The 21,209-nt window shown below is 42.4% G+C and overlaps 1 protein-coding gene across 1 annotated transcript in view; it reads right to left on the minus strand.

The window, feature by feature from the left end:
* LOC143782504 (Y+L amino acid transporter 2-like) overlaps positions 1-21,209 on the minus strand; it is a 117,789-nt gene that overhangs the window by 4,302 nt on the left and 92,278 nt on the right. Inside the window, exon 9 of the mRNA XM_077269999.1 lies at positions 18,001-18,184. Within this exon, the coding sequence (XP_077126114.1) occupies positions 18,001-18,184 (184 nt within the window). The remainder of the gene's footprint in view (positions 1-18,000; positions 18,185-21,209) is intronic.

Consider the following 21,209-nt stretch of genomic DNA (forward strand, 5'->3'; position numbering starts at 1 on the left):
AACACCTCAAACTAGGATTCGACTGTCCATAACACTTTTTTCCAAGCTTCCTCTGTCCAATGTCTGTGTTCTTTTGCCCATATTAATCTTTTCCTTTTATTAGCCAGTCTCAGATATGGCTTTTTCTTTGCCACTCTGCCCTAAAGGCCAGCATCCCGGAGTCGCCTCTTCACTGTAGACGCTGACACTGTGAGGCGTCGATTTCTCAAACTACAGACTCTAATGTACTTGTCTTGTTGCTCAGTTGTGCAGCGGGGCCTCCCACTTCTCTTTCTACTCTGGTTAGAGCCTGTTTGTGCTCTCTTCTGAAGGGAGTAGTACACACTGTTGTAAGAAATTTTCAGTTTCTTAGCAACTTCTCGTATGGAATAGCCTTAATAAGAACAAGAGTTTCACATGAAAGTGAAGAGTTTAATTGAACCAACAAATGTAATGCTCCAGATTCACAACTAGCTGAAAGGAAGGTCAGGTTTAAAGGTTCTCTAATCTGCCAAACTGTTTTCAGCTGTGCTAACATACTTGCACAAGGGTTTTAAAGGGTATTCTAACCATCCATTAGCCTTCTTACACAGTTAGCAAACACAAAGTACCATAAGAACACTGGAGTGATGGTTGTTGGAAATGGGCCTCTATACACCTATGAAGATATTGCATTACAAACCAGATGTTTGCAGCTAGTATAGTCATTTACCACATTAAAAATGTATAGAGTGTATGTTTGAATCATTTAATGTTAGCTTCATTGAAAAAAAAGTGCTTTTCTTTCAAAAATAAGATAATTTCTAAGTGACCCTAAACTTTTGAACGGTTTACAGCTAGGAGGCGCTGTTTGTACTCTCCAGAATGCGCACGGAGGCGTAGTGAGGCCATGAGGGCATATGGCAATCACAGGTGTGGCTGTGATTAGAATGGTGAAGCAGTGACTGATTAAAGGCCCTGTAGTAGAGGGGGAGGTGTGTCAGTGTTGAGCTTGGAAGCAGACAGAGCAGTTGTCTGCAGAGCTCTTTCTGTGTGGAGCAACACAGGGGAAAAGGAACCAAAGGAACAGACACCCTGCATCTTGGGCTGTTTTATGTTTACCTGGCTGCAATCCGGAGGATAAAGAGTGCAGTACACTGCGTGAGTACAGAGCTTTGGTACCGGCGTGCGGTCGCCCTGGGAAACTGGACAGAGGGAGAGCCGGCCTGTTCATTGACTGCAAACTAAAGCCGTTTACTGTGTATTTTCCATTGGTCTAGATGAAGAAGCCGTTTACTGTGTGAAGTAACACAATAAAGGAACGTTTTGAACGAATTTGCTTGGGTCACTGCCGTTTCACTGCGTATGGTCATATGGTCATATTACAATATATATATATATATATATATATATATATATATATATATATATACACATATTACATATATTATATATATACTGTATATATATATATATATATATATATATATATATACTGTATATATATATATATATATATATATATATATATATATATATATATATATATATATATACACTCACTGGCCACTTTATTAGGTACACCTGTCCAACTTCTTGTTAACACTTAATTTCTAATCAGCCAATCACATGGCGGCAACTCAGTGCATTTAGGCATGTAGACATGGTCAAGACAATCTCCTGCAGTTCAAACCGAGCATCAGTATGGGGAAGAAAGGTGATTTGAGTGCCTTTGAACGTGGCATGGTTGTTGGTGCCAGAAGGGCTGGTCTGAGTATTTCAGAAACTGCTGATCTACTGGGATTTTCACGCACAACCATCTCTAGGGTTTACAGAGAATGGTCCGAAAAAGAAAAAAAATCCAGTGAGCGGCAGTTCTGTGGGCGGAAATGCCTTGTTGATGCCAGAGGTCAGAGGAGAATGGGCAGACTGGTTCGAGCTGATAGAAAGGCAACAGTGACTCAAATCGCCACCCGTTACAACCAAGGTAGGCCTAAGAGCATCTCTGAATGCACAGTGCGTCGAACTTTGAGGCAGATGGGCTACAGCAGCAGAAGACCACACCGGGTACCACTCCTTTCAGCTAAGAACAGGAAACTGAGGCTACAATTCGTACAAGCTCATCGAAATTGGACAGTAGAAGATTGGAAAAACGTTGCTTGGTCTGATGAGTCTCAATTTCTGCTGCGACATTCGGATGGTAGGGTCAGAATTTGGCGTAAACAACATGAAAGCATGGATCCATCCTGCCTTGTATGGAGCATCTTTGGGATGTGCAGCCGACAAATCTGCGGCAACTGTGTGATGCCATCATGTCAATATGGACCAAAATCTCTGAGGAATGCTTCCAGCACCTTGTTGAATCTATGCCACGAAGAATTGAGGCAGTTCTGAAGGCAAAAGGGGGTCCAACCCGTTACTAGCATGGTGTACCTAATAAAGTGGCCGGTGAGTGTATATATATATATATATATATATATATATATACTAGATTGTGGCCCGATTCTAACGCATCGGGTATTCTAGAATATGCATGTCCCCATAGTATATGGACAATGATGATTCCGACTGTGCCCGTCGCTGATTGGTCGAGGCAACCTTTTTGACATCGTCGCCATGGCAACCATTATGACATCTACGTCGATACTGTGCCCGTCGCTGATTGGTCGAGGCCTGGCGGCCTCGACCAATCAGAGATGCGGGATTTCCATTATGACATCATCGTCGCCATGCTATGCCCGTCGCTGATTGGTCGAGGCCCAGGCGGCCTCGACCAATCAGCGAATGAATAAACGGGACAGACAGACAGACAGAAAAACCCTTAGACAATTATATATATAGATATACTAGACTGTGGCCCGATTCTAATGCATCGGGTATTCTAGAATATGCATGTCCCCGTAGTATATGGACAATGATGATTCCAGAATTCGCGGCAGACTGTGCCCGTCGCTGATTGTTCGAGGCAACCTTTATGACATCATTGTCGCCATGGCAACCATTATGACATCTATGTCGATACTGTGCCCGTCGCTGATTGGTCGAGGCGAATTCGCGGCAGACTGTGCCCGTCGCTGATTGGTCGAGGCAACCTTTATGACATCATCGTCGCCATGCTGTGCCCGTCGCTGATTGGTCGAGGCCTGGCGGCCTCGACCAATCAGACGCGGGATTTCCAGGACAGACAGACAGAAAATTGTGGCCCGATTCTAACGCATCGGGTATTCTAGAATATACATGTCCCCGTAGTATATGGACAATGATGATTCCAGAATTCGCGGCAGACTGTGCCCATCGCTGATTGGTCGAGGCAACCTTTATGACATCATTGTCGCCATGGATGGCAACCATTATGACATCTACGTCGATACTGTGCCCGTCGCTGATTGGTCGAGGCCCAGGCGGCCTCGACCAATCAGAGACGCGTGATTTCCAGGACAGACAGACAGACAGACAGAAAAACCCTTAGACAATTATATATATATAGATATATATATACTAGATTGTGGCCCGATTCTAATGCATCGGGTATTCTAGAATATGCATGTCCCCGTAGTATATGGACAATGAGGATTCCAGAATTCGCGGCAGACTGTGCCCGTCGCTGATTGGTCGAGGCAACCTTTATGACATCATCGTCGCCATGGATGGCAACCATTATGACATCTACGTCGATACTGTGCCCGTCGCTGATTGGTCGAGGCAAACTGTGGCCGTCGCTGACTGGTCGAGGCAACCTTTATGACATCATCGTCGCCATGGCAACCATTATGACATCTACGTCGATACTGTGCCCGTCGCTCATTGGTCGAGGCCTGGGGGCCTCGACCAATCAGAGACGCGGGATTTCCATTATGACATCATCGTCGCCATGCTGTGCCCGTCGCTGATTGGTCGAGGCCCAGGCGGCCTCGACCAATCAGAGACGTGGGATTTCCAGGACAGAAGGACGGACAGAAGGACGGACAGACAGACGGACAGACAGACAGACAGAAAAACCCTTAGACAATTATATATATAGATATATACATATTGTGACAGGGTCACTGGCACTGTACGTGAGGGGAGATATTTGTCATGGAGATTGCTTTCCTCCATGATCTAGAAATCCATAAGTTTCTTTTCAGCATGCTATGTGATGAAGGAGTTATGCAGCCATGTTATAGGTGGGTTTTTATGTGAATAGGTAAAGAGATGGGCGGGACGCCTGCTCACCATATCTCCACCTCAAGGGTGTGGCTGGGGAAATAAATGCCCATCCAGTTTCTTTCCTCAATCTGTGTTGTGTTATGTGAAGGCCAGGAAGTCTCCAAACTGAAGCTCCTGTGAGAGCTGCCATATGCTTTGGCCCAGAAGTGCTGGGCAGAACTGTGTATGAACTGGGTTGTCATTATGATTTAAAAAGAAAAAACACAGTAGTTTGACAATAAATGCCTTCACCCAACCACTAACCATGAGTGGAGAAAAAGTTTTGGTGTTATCATTCATATTCTCTGAAAAAAGGCCAAGAAAGCAAACATTCTGCTGGGTAATGTAAACTTTTGAGCACAACTGTATATACACAGTGTTGAAGGTAAGTTTTTGCTACACAGCCAATTATGCATGCTTTCCCACTTCAATTGTGAGAGACAGAATCTTAAAAAAATCGAGAAAATCACATTGTATGATTTTTACATAATTAATTTTCATTTTATTGCATGAAATAAGTATTTCACACAATAGTTAAACAGAACTTGATATTTAGTACAGAAACCTTTGTTTGCAATTACAGAGGTCGGATGTTTCCTGTAGTTCTGGACCAAGTTTGCACACACTGCAGCAGGGATTTTGGCCCACTCCTCCATACAAATCTGCTCCAGATCTTTCACGTTTCGGAGTTGTCGTGGGGCAACATTGAGTTTCAGCTCCCTCCAAAGATTTTCTATTGGGTTCAGGTCTGGTGACAGGCTAGGTCACTCCAAGACCTTGAAATGCTTCTTAGGGAGCCACTCCTTAGTTGCGCTGGCTGTGTGTTTTGAGTCATTGACATACTGGAAAACCTAGCCATGACCCAACTTCAATGCTCTTACTGAGGAAAGGAGGGTATGCAGTGCTGTCATCGTGTCCTCTTTGCATAAAAGAACCCCCAAAGTATGATGTTTCCCCCACCATGCTTTACAGTTGGGATGGTGTTCTTGGGCTTGTACTCATCCTTCTTCTTCCTCCAAACATGGCAAGTGGAGTTGATACCAAAAATTTCTATTTTAGTCTCATCTGACCTCATAACCTTCTCCCATGCCTCCTCTGGATCATCCAGATGGTGATTTGTGAACTTCAAATGGGCATGGACATGTGCTGGTGTAAGCAGTGGGACATTGCATGCCCTGCAGGATTTTAATCCATGATGGCGTAGTGTGTTACTAATGGTAATGTTTGAGACTGTGGTTCCAACCTTCCTCAGGTCAATGACCAGGTCCTCTCATGTAGTTCAGGGCTGATTCCTGACCTTTCTCAGAATTATCCTTACCCATGAGGTGAGATTTTGAATTAAGGCAAAGACCGAGGAAGACTGACAGTCATCTTGTGTTTCTTCCATTTTCTAATAAGTGTGCCAAGAGTTGTTGCCTTGTCACCAAGCTTCTTGTCTATTGTTCTGTAGCCCATCCCAGCTTAGTACAGGTCTGCCTTGTAACACTTAATGAAAAAGTCTAAAATTGTATTTATTTTAATGATATATCATATAGAGGCGTTAGGGTATGGACAAACATATTGGTTGCTGACTGGCAACTGTTCACTATTGGTCAGCTCTTTTTTGAATACCCCCAGTTTGCCAAATAAAATAAGTAAAAAACATACTTACTAAACTGTTTCTCCCAGTGATCGCGTGACATTGTTTATCTCATGTGAGCACTGCAGCCGATTGTCAGTCCCCACTATGAAGGCTGTTGTTCATCAGCAGCCACTGATAGGCTGCAGTACTATTGTGACAAAAACAATGACAGCGGGCAACAAGCTTGAAAAAGAGGAAAGGCACCAGTCTGGGAGATATTTTATTCAGCATTCTGTGGCATTCAAACAGGGTTGTACAATGCCCATTAATGGACAACCCATTTAGTGCAACTGCAAAGAATGCCAACATGATCTATTACGGTAAGGCAACATAGTTTCAAAATGACTGTAATTTCTATGCAGTTTTTCTGATACAATTGCTGTTTCACAGACATTAACAATTCTTTGCACTCTGCGCTGATCCATAGCATAAGTGCATGTGCTAGTTGTGCCTGTGCCTTTGAAGTATTAGAATCTGTTTAGTTTGTGACTATCCGCCATTTTCTTGTGGAGTTCTGGCTGCTGGTCTTTTTCCTCTGGTGCTGGGTTTGTCTTGGGTCAGGTGTTTGTTTCACTCTTTATTAACCAGCACCTGCCTCCCAGTCCTTGCTGGACAACAGTGTTTATCTGCTTGAGCCCTAGCTTGGTGCTTTGCTTTGTCTCCGTGTGTTATTTGTGCAGTGCTGGTAATTCTGGTTCTGCTAGCCTTAGTTTCTGTTTTCTATTGGCTTCTGCAGCCTTCTCTGTGTTTTCTATTAGGAGGTGAGCCATTTTTGTACCCAGTCCTTAGTTATTTTAGGGAACACCTTCCCCTTAACTATAGGTCTTTGCTTGAGATTAACCTAGGATCGTCGGTGGGTCTATTCACAAGGAATGGGTCGCCCACTCCATCGTAGGGTTTCAGCCTAGTCTCAGTGCAGGGTCAGTTTTCCCCCTTCTACCTTAGCCCTGTGTTGCAGATCCGTAACATGAAGCACCTTTGCAATGGCCAAGTGTCATTATGATATTATGATCTGCTTGTTTGCTTTGCTGCAATTTTATCACAAGTCCACAGACAGTGTTTTACACACCTCCAAATATACATATTCACACACAATTCCCCATGTATGTGCTATTAAGGAAAAAGGAGGCATAGGCAAAAAATGTAACTTCAATAAAAACAACTTTTTAAAATAAAGAAATAATTAAAATTACAATAGTACTCAACAGGAGAATCCTCTAAATAAAAAGCAGCTGGGGACTACATCCAAATATGGTGCTGTACCAAAATTAGCAGCAACAGTAAAATACTACAAAGAAAATATGCACAGACAGCACGAGAGAAACCAAATGACCTATAACCTATCTATAGCCTACAAATGACTGTGTGATTTGATATAAATATATCTAAATGTCATGGAACAAAAGTTCCTATGAACCTACAACCAGCCATCAGTATACTAATAGTCCCTTAGTGGCATACTCAACTTAAACAAAGTGCTTAGTGCTTCTAAGGTGCAATTCATGTGGTAATGTTGCTTGAAATTGTATAAACTTACATGGATGCGACTCAGGTGTAGAGTGTCCCACAGCAACCCCGACAGCGCCGTTTCGCCTGACTGGCTTCCTCACATAGGGGGCATAAGATTGGTTGTAGGTTCATAGGAACTTTTGTTCCATGACATTTAGATATATTTATATCAAATCACACAGTCATTTGTAGGCTATAGATAGGTTATAGGTAATTTGGTTTCTCTCGTGCTGTCTGTGCATATTTTCTTTGTAGTATTTTACTGTTGCTGCTAATTTTGGTACAGCACCATATTTGGATGTAGTCCCCAGCTGCTTTTTATTTAGAGGATTCTCCTGTTGAGTACTATTGTAATTTTAATTATTTCTTTATTAAAAAGTTGTTTTTATTGAAGTTACATTTTTTGCCTATGCCTCCTTTTTCCCTAATAGCACATACATGGGGAATTGTGTGTGAATTTGTTTGCTTTGCTTTAAACTTGTGGTTTTCAAGGTATGGCACACATAGAACAATGTGTTGACGCCGCAGCAACATTTGGGATTGGTTACAATTAAATAATGTTAGTGCTGAAAGAGAGGTGGTAACCGGCACTGACAATCTGTTATTTCCACACCAAATGCTATGAGGTTCTATATGGAGGGATCGCCTTCACCTTTACTTGAAGACATAGTGGTGCTCAGCATAGATGAAGTATCAGTCCATGAAAATATACCAATAAAGAAAGAAAAATTGCGGCACTCACCATTCGTCTTCAGCTAAAAAACTTGTCTTTATTTAGCACAGTACCAACATTAACAGTGAATTGCGGTAACGGCAGCAACTAACGAGGGAGCGGGGAGTGAAAGCAGTGGACGACGGCCGTTTCGCACTTGCGTGCTTCTACGGGTCCATGTGTGCCACGCAGGTGATCTCATTTCCTTTTATGAGGAACAATGCATCACAGTGATTAAAAACAACATTACGTGACAATATTACAATTAAAATCAACTCTTAAATTGCGAACTGTATTTTTTGTATTTTAGAATGGAACTATACAAATATAGCCATATCCAATTTGTCATTTAATCCTAAAGGGCCCTGTGCCTTAGTTTTCAGGATCCATTTGGCTTCTCGCTGTAATAGCAGCCTTCCATGGTTACCTCCTTGTTCAGGAAAATTAACCCTCTCTAGCCCTGCGAAACGCAGTAAATTAGGATTACCTGAGTGTTCTTCTTGCATGTGTTATACAAATCGCACCCTTCCCTTTCCGGTTAGAATGGAATTAAAATGTTCACGGAAACGAATCATTAAGGGTCTTATTGTTTTCCCGATATAATACCGGTTACACGGACAGAATATGGCATATACAATGAATTTGCTCTTGCAGGTTATAAAATCTTTGACTTTGTGCTCTATCGGTCCTAGTCTTAGAGGGTTATTCGTACTATGCAGATGGCAGAAATTACAACTGCCGCATTTAAAATTGCCTTCTGGCGTCGTTTTATTAAGCCAGTTATTCTCTGCAGGAGGAAGCCGGTTTTTCACTATAAGATCACCTATATTTTTAGTCCGTTTATAGGCGAACAGCGGGGTCGCTAATATTAGATTACTGAAATCTTGGTCCTTCTGAAGGACATGCCAGTTCCTTCTTATAGCCGCGTGGATTGCTTTATCCATCGGGCTATGTTTGAATGTAAATGTGAAACGTCGAATCTCTTTAGAATTATCTGTCAGATTATGTGATGGATTTTTTATTTTCTTATTTTTATTTTTGCCCCTTTTACCTTTTTCCAACAATTTTAATTGGGATAGATTCGCCGCCCGGCGTTCTGCTTGTTCTAAAATGTAATCTGGATATCCTCTTTTGGAGAGTCGTATTTTTAATTCCTTTATTTGCTTTTGATAGATAGCCTCATCGTTATTAATTTTTCTTAGCCTCACCATCTGACTGTATGGTATACTATTTTTGGTGTGGCTAGGATGGGCACTTTGAAAATGTAGAATATTATTAGTGGCAGTGGTCTTCCTGTGTACACATGTTTTGATTAAACCCTCCTTTATTTCTACTTTAACATCCAGGAATTCTAATTCGTTATTCCCAAACGTTGCTGTGAACTTCATGTTCTCATCATTGTTGTTATTCAAATATGTAACAAATTCATTGAAGATTTCCTCTCCTCCATCCCATATTAAAAATATATCATCCACAAAACGCAGATATAAACGGATGTGCTTGAGGTAGGGATTTTGGGGTCCGGTGACATGTCTTTCCTCGAACGCTGCGAGGAACAGATTCGCGAAAACACATGCCACCGGAGTACCCATTGCAGTCCCTGTCTTCTGGAGGTACCAGTTATCCAGAAACTTAAACGCGTTGTGTGAGAGGACAAACTCTAGACCCTCTATTATAAAAGATCTTAGGTTCTCATCTCTCCCTGTATTTCCCAAAATTCGATGTATTGCCTCTAAACCCTTTTTTTGGGGGATTCTTGTATAAAGGCTCACTACATCGATCGAGGCAAGCGCAAACGTGGGCTGCCATTGGAATTCTTTAAGGGCCAATAAGAAATCACCCGAATCCTTTACAAATGAGGAAATCTGTGAAAGTAATGGTTTTAGTAACCAGTCAAGGTATTGAGAAAGGGGTTCAGTGAGAGATTCTTTCCCTGAGATTATAGGGCGTCCCGGTGGTGTTTTTGCATCTTTGTGCACTTTCGGGATGCTATACCAGTGCGGATAGCTCGGATATTCCGGTAGTAATTTTTCTGCTCGATTCTTTGTAATTATCCCTATTTCTACATATTTTCTCAATAACCCTCTCAGTTTTTCTTTGAATTTATATGTGGGATTGTTGTCCAAAACCATATATGTATCCGGGTCATTTAATTGCGAGAGAGCTTCTTCTATATAATAGGTTTTATCTAATATAACCAGGTTTCCCCCTTTATCTGCTTTTCTGATTACCACATCATTCCATTTCTGTATTTCGTTGAGGGCTTTCTCCTCACTTTTTGTTAAGTTTTTTGGACTTTGCTCATATAGGATTGCCTCAATATCCTTAATGATTAGATCATGGAATAAATCTATAGCATTACCTGGTGATGTTGGGGGCACCCAATTAGATTTTACACCCCCTACAAAAGGCTCAAAAGTCTGGGGAGTATCTTGGTATGAGCATTGCGTATTTACTTCTTCCCCATTATCTTCCAAATTTGCTAAAAGCGATACTAATTCTAAATCTTCGCTTTCTATAGTAGGGTAAGCTATAAAACCTAGATTACCTATTGTGATTGGTGTCTCAACACTAGATGGAAGTGTATTACTCTCTTTATTTTTACAAAAAAATTTATATAAATGAAGTTTTCTAATATCTGTAAACAAATCTATTTTAAACTCGCATAAATTAAATGACTCAGGTAAACAATAGTTCAAACCTCGCGACAACACTTGTACTTGATCAGTGGACAGGGTTTTGTTGGATAGATTCAGAATTTGTAATGTATCTTCACTTTGATTAGTAGAAGGAGGTTGTGTATCATTCATCTCCAGGAGACTTGTTTGCGTTTTTTCTTTCCTCTTTTTTCTTCCTCCGCGTCGAGTTTTCTTCCCCCTAAAGGGAGTGAAGGTGTTGCACTAGTCGATGTTGTGGCTATTTGCTCAGCAGAGTCTTCAGTGGCGCTGGAGTCCGAATCTGTAATCCAACCATCTCTGGAAGTTTTTTGTCTTCTCTCATATTTCCTGGAGCGATTTTTAAAAAATGTCCTCTTATTTTTGTTATATTTGTTCCACGTAAATATTTGTCCATTTTCATAACCTTGTTTATCTCTAAGAAATTTTTCTTTTTTTTTTTCTTTAGTCTCCATTTGTATAAGTACTAGTTTTTTGTCGAGTTTCTTGTTGAAATTTTTATAAAATTCTTCAGTTGTACGTGAGGATAATTCAGATTTTAGTTTATCCAGTTGTTCACAGACCTGGCTGTAATCTTTTTCATTCTGTGTTAATACTAACTGCAGCAGATTATTCGAGCATTGTAGATGAATCTCTTCCCATGATTTGTGAAAACCTGGATCATCCCAGAACTGGGAGATTTCTTTATAGACTCTCAGTCCTCTTGGGACCCGATTGCATTCCGCATAAGATTTTAAAGATTTAATAGTCCAAAACAAACGAATTTCTCTCTCGGCAACAGCCTGAATTTTAGATTCTAAGGCTTTGGTGCCAATTAGTTCCAATTCGTCCTTCAAATTGCAGTTCGCAAAAAATTCTGCCGCTCCCTCTCTGCCTGCCTGTAAACCGCCTGTGGCTTGGGCGTCCTCCTCCGAGTTTATTATGACCTCCATGTTCTCATTCATGATACCGATGAGTATTGTGGCAATAATTAGTTCGTGCTCTGGTTACTTTAGTTTTCACAAGAAAAAATGAAAGTGCTGAAAGAGAGGTGGTAACCGGCACTGACAATCTGTTATTTCCACACCAAATGCTATGAGGTTCTATATGGAGGGATCGCCTTCACCTTTACTTGAAGACATAATGGTGCTCAGCATAGATGAAGTATCAGTCCATGAAAATATACCAATAAAGAAAGAAAACTTGCGGCACTCACCATTCGTCTTCAGCTAAAAAACTTGTCCTTTATTTAGCACAGTACCAACATTAACAGTGAATTGCGGTAACGGCAGCAACTAACGAGGGAGCGGGGAGTGAAAGCAGTGGACGACGGCCGTTTCGCACTTGCGTGCTTCTACGGGTCCATGTGTGCCATCTGCATAGTACGAATAACCCTCTAAGACTAGGACCGATAGAGCACAAAGTCAAAGATTTTATAACCTGCAAGAGCAAATTCATTGTATATGCCATATTCTGTCCGTGTAACCGGTATTATATCGGGAAAACAATAAGACCCTTAATGATTCGTTTCCGTGAACATTTTAATTCCATTCTAACCGGAAAGGGAAGGGTGCGATTTGTAAAACACATGCAAGAAGAACACTCAGGTAATCCTAATTTACTGCGTTTCGCAGGGCTAGAGAGGGTTAATTTTCCTGAACAAGGAGGTAACCATGGAAGGCTGCTATTACAGCGAGAAGCCAAATGGATCCTGAAAACTAAGGCACAGGGCCCTTTAGGATTAAATGACAAATTGGATATGGCTATATTTGTATAGTTCCATTCTAAAATACAAAAAATACAGTTCGCAATTTAAGAGTTGATTTCAATTGTAATATTTTCACGTAATGTTGTTTTTAATCACTGTGATGCATTGTTCCTCATAAAAGGAAATAAGATCACCTGCGTGGCACACATGGACCCGTAGAAGCACGCAAGTGCGAAACGGCCGTCGTCCACTGCTTTCACTCCCCGCTCCCTCGTTAGTTGCTGCCGTTACCGCAATTCACTGTTAATGTTGGTACTGTGCTAAATAAAGGACAAGTTTTTTAGCTGAAGACGAATGGTGAGTGCCGCAATTTTTCTTTCTTTATTGGTATATTTTCATAGACTGATACTTCATCTATGCTGAGCACCACTATGTCTTCAAGTAAAGGTGAAGGCGATCCCTCCATATAGAACCTCATAGCATTTGCTGTGGAAATAACAGATTGTCAGTGCCGGTTACCACCTCTCTTTCAGCACTTTCATTTTTTCTTGTGAAAACTAAAATAACCAGAGCACGAACTAATTATTGCCACAATACTCATCGGTATCATGAATGAGAACATGGAGGTCATAATAAACTCGGAGGAGGACGCCCAAGCCACAGGCGGTTTACAGGCAGGCAGAGAGGGAGTGGCGGAATTTTTTGCGAACTGCAATTTGAAGGACGAATTGGAACTAATTGGCACCAAAGCCATAGAATCTAAAATTCAGGCTGTGGCCGAGAGAGAAATTCGTTTGTTTTGGACTATTAAATCTTTAAAATCTTATGCGGAATGCAATCGGGTCCCAAGAGGACTGAGAGTCTATAAAGAAATCTCCCAGTTCTGGGATGATCCGGGTTTTCACAAATCATGGGAAGAGATTCATCTACAATGCTCGAATAATCTGCTGCAGTTAGTAATAACACAGAATGAAAAAGATTACAGCCAGGTCTGTGAACAACTGGATAAACTAAAATCTGAATTATCCTCACGTACAACTGAAGAATTTTATAAAAATTTCAACAAGAAACTCGACAAAAAACTAGTACTTATACAAATGGAGACTAAAGAAAAGAAAAAAGAAAAATTTCTTAGAGATAAACAAGATTATGAAAATGGACAAATATTTACGTGGAACAAATATAACAAAAATAAGAGGACATTTTTTAAAAATCGCTCCAGGAAATATGAGAGAAGACAAAAAACTTCCAGAGATGGTTGGATTACAGATTCGGACTCCAGCGCCACTGAAGACTCTGCTGAGCAAATAGCCACAACATCGACTAGTGCAACACCTTCACTCCCTTTAGGGGGAAGAAAACTCGACGCGGAGGAAGAAAAAAGAGGAAAGAAAAAACGCAAACAAGTCTCCTGGAGATGAATGATACACAACCTCCTTCTACTAATCAAAGGGAAGATACATTACAAATTCTGAATCTATCCAACAAAACCCTGTCCACTGATCAAGTACAAGTGTTGTCGCGAGGTTTGAACTATTGTTTACCTGAGTCATTTAATTTATGCGAGTTTAAAATAGATTTGTTTACAGATATTAGAAAACTTCATTTATATAAATTTTTTTGTAAAAATAAAGAGAGTAATACACTTCCATCTAGTGTTGAGACACCAATCACAATAGGTAATCTAGGTTTTATAGCTTACCCTACTATAGAAAGCGAAGATTTAGAATTAGTATCGCTTTTAGCAAATTTGGAAGATAATGGGGAAGAAGTAAATACGCAATGCTCATACCAAGATACTCCCCAGACTTTTGAGCCTTTTGTAGGGGGTGTAAAATCTAATTGGGTGCCCCCAACATCACCAGGTAATGCTATAGATTTATTCCATGATCTAATCATTAAGGATATTGAGGCAATCCTATATGAGCAAAGTCCAAAAAACTTAACAAAAAGTGAGGAGAAAGCCCTCAACGAAATACAGAAATGGAATGATGTGGTAATCAGAAAAGCAGATAAAGGGGGAAACCTGGTTATATTAGATAAAACCTATTATATAGAAGAAGCTCTCTCGCAATTAAATGACCCGGATACATATATGGTTTTGGACAACAATCCCACATATAAATTCAAAGAAAAACTGAGAGGGTTATTGAGAAAATATGTAGAAATAGGGATAATTACAAAGAATCGAGCAGAAAAATTACTACCGGAATATCCGAGCTATCCGCACTGGTATAGCATCCCGAAAGTGCACAAAGATGCAAAAACACCACCGGGACGCCCTATAATCTCAGGGAAAGAATCTCTCACTGAACCCCTTTCTCAATACCTTGACTGGTTACTAAAACCATTACTTTCACAGATTTCCTCATTTGTAAAGGATTCGGGTGATTTCTTATTGGCCCTTAAAGAATTCCAATGGCAGCCCACGTTTGCGCTTGCCTCGATCGATGTAGTGAGCCTTTATACAAGAATCCCCCAAAAAAAGGGTTTAGAGGCAATACATCGAATTTTGGGAAATACAGGGAGAGATGAGAACCTAAGATCTTTTATAATAGAGGGTCTAGAGTTTGTCCTCTCACACAACGCGTTTAAGTTTCTGGATAAATGGTACCTCCAGAAGACAGGGACTGCAATGGGTACTCCGGTGGCATGTGTTTTCGCGAATCTGTTCCTCGCAGCGTTCGAGGAAAGACATGTCACCGGACCCCAAAATCCCTACCTCAAGCACATCCGTTTATATCTGCGTTTTGTGGATGATATATTTTTAATATGGGATGGAGGAGAGGAAATCTTCAATGAATTTGTTACATATTTGAATAACAACAATGATGAGAACATGAAGTTCACAGCAACGTTTGGGAATAACGAATTAGAATTCCTGGATGTTAAAGTAGAAATAAAGGAGGGTTTAATCAAAACATGTGTACACAGGAAGACCACTGCCACTAATAATATTCTACATTTTCAAAGTGCCCATCCTAGCCACACCAAAAATAGTATACCATACAGTCAGATGGTGAGGCTAAGAAAAATTAATAATGATGAGGCTATCTATCAAAAGCAATTAAAGGAATTAAAAATACGACTCTCCAAAAGAGGATATCCAGATTACATTTTAGAACAAGCAGAACGCTGGGCGGCGAATCTATCCCAATTAAAATTGTTGGAAAAAGGTAAAAGGGGCAAAAATAAAAATAAGAAAATAAAAAATCCATCACATAATCTGACAGATAATTCTAAAGAGATTCGACGTTTCACATTTACATTCAAACATAGCCCGATGGATAAAGCAATCCACGCGGCTATAAGAAGGAACTGGCATGTCCTTCAGAAGGACCAAGATTTCAGTAATCTAATATTAGCGACCCCGCTGTTCGCCTATAAACGGACTAAAAATATAGGTGATCTTATAGTGAAAAACCGGCTTCCTCCTGCAGAGAATAACTGGCTTAATAAAATGACGCCAGAAGGCAATTTTAAATGCGGCAGTTGTAATTTCTGCCATCTGCATAGTACGAATAACCCTCTAAGACTAGGACCGATAGAGCACAAAGTCAAAGATTTTATAACCTGCAAGAGCAAATTCATTGTATATGCCATATTCTGTCCGTGTAACCGGTATTATATCGGGAAAACAATAAGACCCTTAATGATTCGTTTCTGTGAACATTTTAATTCCATTCTAACCGGAAAGGGAAGGGTGCGATTTGTATAACACATGCAAGAAGAACACTCAGGTAATCCTAATTTACTGCGTTTCGCAGGGCTAAAGAGGGTTAATTTTCCTGAACAAGGAGGTAACCATGGAAGGCTGCTACTACAGCGAGAAGCCAAATGGATCCTGAAAACTAAGGCACAGGGCCCTTTAGGATTAAATGACAAATTGGATATGGCTATATTTGTATAGTTCCATTCTAAAATACAAAAAATACAGTTCGCAATTTAAGAGTTGATTTTAATTGTAATATTGTCACGTAATGTTGTTTTTAATCACTGTGATGCATTGTTCCTCATAAAAGGAAATGAGATCACCTGCGTGGCACACATGGACCCGTAGAAGCACGCAAGTGCGAAACGGCCGTCGTCCACTGCTTTCACTCCCCGCTCCATCGTTAGTTGCTGCCGTTACCGCAATTCACTGTTAATGTTGGTACTGTGCTAAATAAAGGACAAGTTTTTTAGCTGAAGACGAATGGTGAGTGCCACAATTTTTCTTTCTTTATTGGTATATTTAAATAATGTTTCTACCAGAGGAAAATATAGGGCATATTTGCTATGTAAGATCAGGGGCAGTGACAATGTTTGCCACTAAAAATGCCTCTGAACTCATACTACCTGTTTTAGAAACTGGGCGATAAAATAAATAATTCATTAATAAATAAATCTACATAATTCAACATTTAAATAAATGACATGCGGACATTGTATTAGTCCATTTTACACTAACCGATGTAATCTACATCAATGAGTGGAGATCAATTTTTATGCAAATTAATCGGCGCTCAGCAATGGGTAGGAGAGAGAGGTACGGAGGTAAACGCTATCCAGGCACTAATGGAGTATGTAGAGTCCAATTCAGAGGCTGGGTAGGTGCTCTATCCACTGATGAGCACAGCAAAAATTAGAAACGAAAAATTAAGTGAAGGCACTCCAACCCAGAAATAAAAGAAAAAAACTTTATTTTGGCATGTCAAACCAAGTTAAAAACATGAGAAATATCTGACGCGTTTCTGGGCGCTTTTTATGCGCTGGAAACGCGACAGGTGTTTCTCATGTTTTTAACTTGGTTTGACGTGCCGAAATAAAGTTTGTTTTTTTTCTTTTATTTCTGGGTTGGAGTGCCTTCACTTCCTTTTTCCTTTCTAATCGTCGCTCAGTTATTGGCCCCTTTACTTTTACATTTTAAACAGAACAATCATTAATACGATTGTTGTGTCCTCATGTTGCTTGGCGCACATTCCTTTTTTACAATGGGTGATCCGTTACCAACAATGCCTTTTATAGATTAATAAATTATATCTAATCACTCGTTGATTGAGTGTTTTGCTTGTTCTTTGGGTGATTGCTGGCCTTTGTACTTCAGCTAATAATAGGAAAAAGAATTCCTATGAACGCTTATTTGTCAATCAGTACATCTAAATACACCTTAACTATACATGATTTCTTTGTTGTATGTGTAGGGTAGGTGGCCATTTGCGCTTTTTCTTCTTAGGGTACCAAAATACCTTTTCTCTGCCCTAACTGGAGTAAGACTTCTAGCATAGCACACAGAGGTGCACACCACTCATCAAATACTCCAGATTCATGAAGAGATGTGGGCACCTATTCATAAAATAGGAGCATCTGATTCCACCATACTCTATCATCAACAACAGAGAGAAAATTGCTGGTCTTGATGAATCGGGGCCATAGACTTATATTGTAAAAATATGTTTGTCTGTAGCTTCCACTTGAAACAGCTCAATGAAGACCAAATCACTCAGCTCCCATTGGACTCAGAAATAAATTCTTCATTATTCACTATATGTTCCCATGCTTCTATATCTTAATGTATGATTTCATCTGTATGGAACAGATTTTTAAATGAATGGGGCTAAATGTAGCCAGAATGAATGTAATCAACTGACTTTATGTAATCACTACTTACCTAAGAATTTCTTTACAAATGTTGGTTGTTTCTCTGGAGGAAGGTGAAGACAGAGATAGTATACAGGAGCCCCTGAAAGAACTACAGCTATTCCAACCAGTGAATCAATGGGGTCACTATAGAGAGGAACCACTACCAGACAAATACTGCAGATGCAGTATAACACTGGGAAAAACAAGCTCATCTATGGAAAAAAAAAAAAAAAAGTTTAAACAATTAAAAAGAACTACAACATTGCCAAATAAACTATGCTTATAAGTTGTAGGTACTTAGTCTACATTATGATCAAATTATGTGAGCACATCTGCCAGTGACAAGTCGACCTTTTTAGATGGGTGCCTACACAAAAAGATCTACCTCTCATTAGTAATTATAGTGCTTTGGAACAAAGCACTATACTGTTATTCCACCGTGGTAAACTTCTTATTATAGTGCTTTGGAACAAAGCACTATACTGTTATTCCACCGTGGTAAACTTCTTCTTATTCTTATTATTCAGTCCGCACGTAATGCGGCCCGAACCGCTAAACTCACAGACTCCAGTGAGGTGTCATTTCGAAGCCAGCGTTCCTGAGAGGTGTGCTAAGTATTTTTCGTGTCGATCGGATTTGTAGTTTTTGCGCAATTTGTGTTTGAAAAAAGTCTTTCAATGCGTTTCAATGGAGAAATTTTCCTATACGTTTATAATGGGCTGGTTTCTGAGGCAATTTCTAAAAATAACTGCCACCTGGCTGATTAGCTCATTGATATGCGCAGTCAGACACAGTTACTATGCCAACTCCTATGAAGTCTACATCAGCTCACAAGTTTTGTCAGATAATATCAGCTCTTAAAGTGACAGTACAGCACAATTCCAAACCACTATCTGTAGTCTTATGATTATTAGACTGTGGCCCGATTCTAACTCATCGGGTATTCTAGAATATGCATGTCCACGTAGTATATTGCACAGCCACGCAGTATACAGTGCAGAGCCGTGCAGTACACAGCGCAGAGCCGCGCAGTACACAGCGCAGAGCCGCGCAGTATAAAGCGCAGAGCCGCGCAGTACACAGCGCAGAGCCGCGCAGTATAAAGCGCAGAGCCGTGCAGTACACAGCGCAGAGCCGTGCAGTACACAGCGCAGAGCCGTGCAGTACACAGCGCAGAGCCGCGCAGTATAAAGCGCAGAGCCGTGCAGTACACAGCGCAGAGCCGCGCAGTATAAAGCGCAGAGTCGCGCAGTACACAGCGCAGAGCCGCGCAGTACACAGCGCAGAGCCGCGCAGTACACAGCGCAGAGCCGCGCAGTATAAAGCGCAGAGCCGCGCAGTACACAGCGCAGAGCCGCGCAGTACACAGCGCAGAGCCGTGCAGTACACAGCGCAGAGCCGCGCAGTTTAAAGCGCAGAGCCGTGCAGTACACAGCGCAGAGCCGCGCAGTACACAGCGCAGAGCCGTGCAGTACACAGCGCAGAGCCGTGCAGTACACAGCGCAGAGCCGCGCAGTACACAGCGCAGAGCCGCGCAGAGCCGCGCAGTACACAGCGCAGAGCCGCGCAGTATAAAGCGCAGAGCCGCGCAGTATAAAGCGCAGAGCCGCGCAGTACACAGCGCAGAACCGCGCAGTACACAGCGCAGAGCCGTGCAGTACACAGCGCAGAGCCGCGCAGTATAAAGCGCAGAGCCGTGCAGTACACAGCGCAGAGCCGCGCAGTACACAGCGCAGAGCCGTGCAGTACACAGCGCAGAGCCGCGCAGTATAAAGCGCAGAGCCGTGCAGTACACAGCGCAGAGCCGTGCAGTACACAGCGCAGAGCCGCGCAGTACACAGCGCAGAGCCATGCAGTACACAGCGCAAAGCCGCGCAGTATAAAGCGCAGAGCCGCGCAGTATAAAGCGGAGAGCCGCGCAGTACACAGCGCAGAGCCGAGCAGTACACAGCGCAGAGCCGCGCAGTAGACAGCGCAGAGCCGTGCAGTACAGAGCGCAGAGCCGCACAGTATAAAGCGCAGAGCCGCGCAGTATGCCGCGCAGAGCCGTGCAGTACACAGCGCAGAGCCGCGCAGTACACAGCGCAGAGCCGCGCAGTACACAGCGCAGAGCCACCCAGTATACAGCGCAGAGCCGCGCAGTACGCAGCGTAGAGCCACGCAGTATGCAGCGCAGAGCCGCGCAGTATACAGCGCTGAGCCGCGTAGTATACAACGCAGAGCCCCGCAGTATACAGTGCAGAGCCCCGCAGTATACAGCGCAGACACGCGCAGTACACAGCACGGACACGCGCAGTACACAGCGCAGAGCCGCGCAGTACACAGCGCAGAGCCGCGTAGTATACAGCGAAGAGCCACGCAGTATATAGCGCAGAGCCGCGCAGTACAAAGCGCAGAGCTGCGCAGAGCTGCGCAGTATACAGCGCAGAGCCGCGCAGTATACAGCGCAGAACGCGCAGTACACAGTGCAGAGCCGCGCAGTACACAGCGCAGAGCCGTGCAGTACACAGCGCAGAGCCGCGCAGTACACAGCGCAGAGCCACGCAGTATACAGCGCAGAGCCGCGTAGTATACAGCGCAGAGCCGCGTAGTATACAGCGCAGAGCCACGCAGTATACAGCACAGAGCCACGCAGTATACAGCGCAGAGCCACGTAGTTATACTGCCCAGTCACGTAGTATATTGTCCAGTCACATAGTATACTGCATATCCCTGTTAAAAAAAAAAAGAATTAAAATAAAAAAGTTACATACTCACCTCCTGGAGCGGCCGGTATCTGATGGTTGTTGCACCTCCTAGAGCGGCCGGTACACGATGCTTGTTGCACCTGGAGTGGCCGGTACCCGATGCTTGTTGCGCGCTCCGGTCCCAAGAGTGCATTGCGGTCTCACGAGATGATGACGTAGCGGTGTTGTGAGACAGAAAGACGGAAGTGCCCTTAGATAATTAGATAGTAGATTACCCCGCTCACCAATTCGGAACCCGAGAGGCCCGGCCCACCAAATCGGACCCCGAGGGGCCCGGCCCACCAAATCGGACCCAGAGTGACCCCGCCCTCTAAATCAGACCCAGAGTGACCCCGCCCACCAAATCGGACCCAGAGTGGCTCCGCCCACCAAATCGGACCCAGAGTGACCCCTTCCACCAAATCAGACCCAGAGTGACCCCTTCCACCAAATCGGACCCAGAGTGACCCCTTCCACCAAATCGGGCCCAGAGTGACCCCGCCCACCAAAT

Source organism: Ranitomeya variabilis, chromosome 6 (assembly GCF_051348905.1).
Source record: "Ranitomeya variabilis isolate aRanVar5 chromosome 6, aRanVar5.hap1, whole genome shotgun sequence".
Taxonomy (NCBI): domain Eukaryota; kingdom Metazoa; phylum Chordata; class Amphibia; order Anura; family Dendrobatidae; genus Ranitomeya; species Ranitomeya variabilis.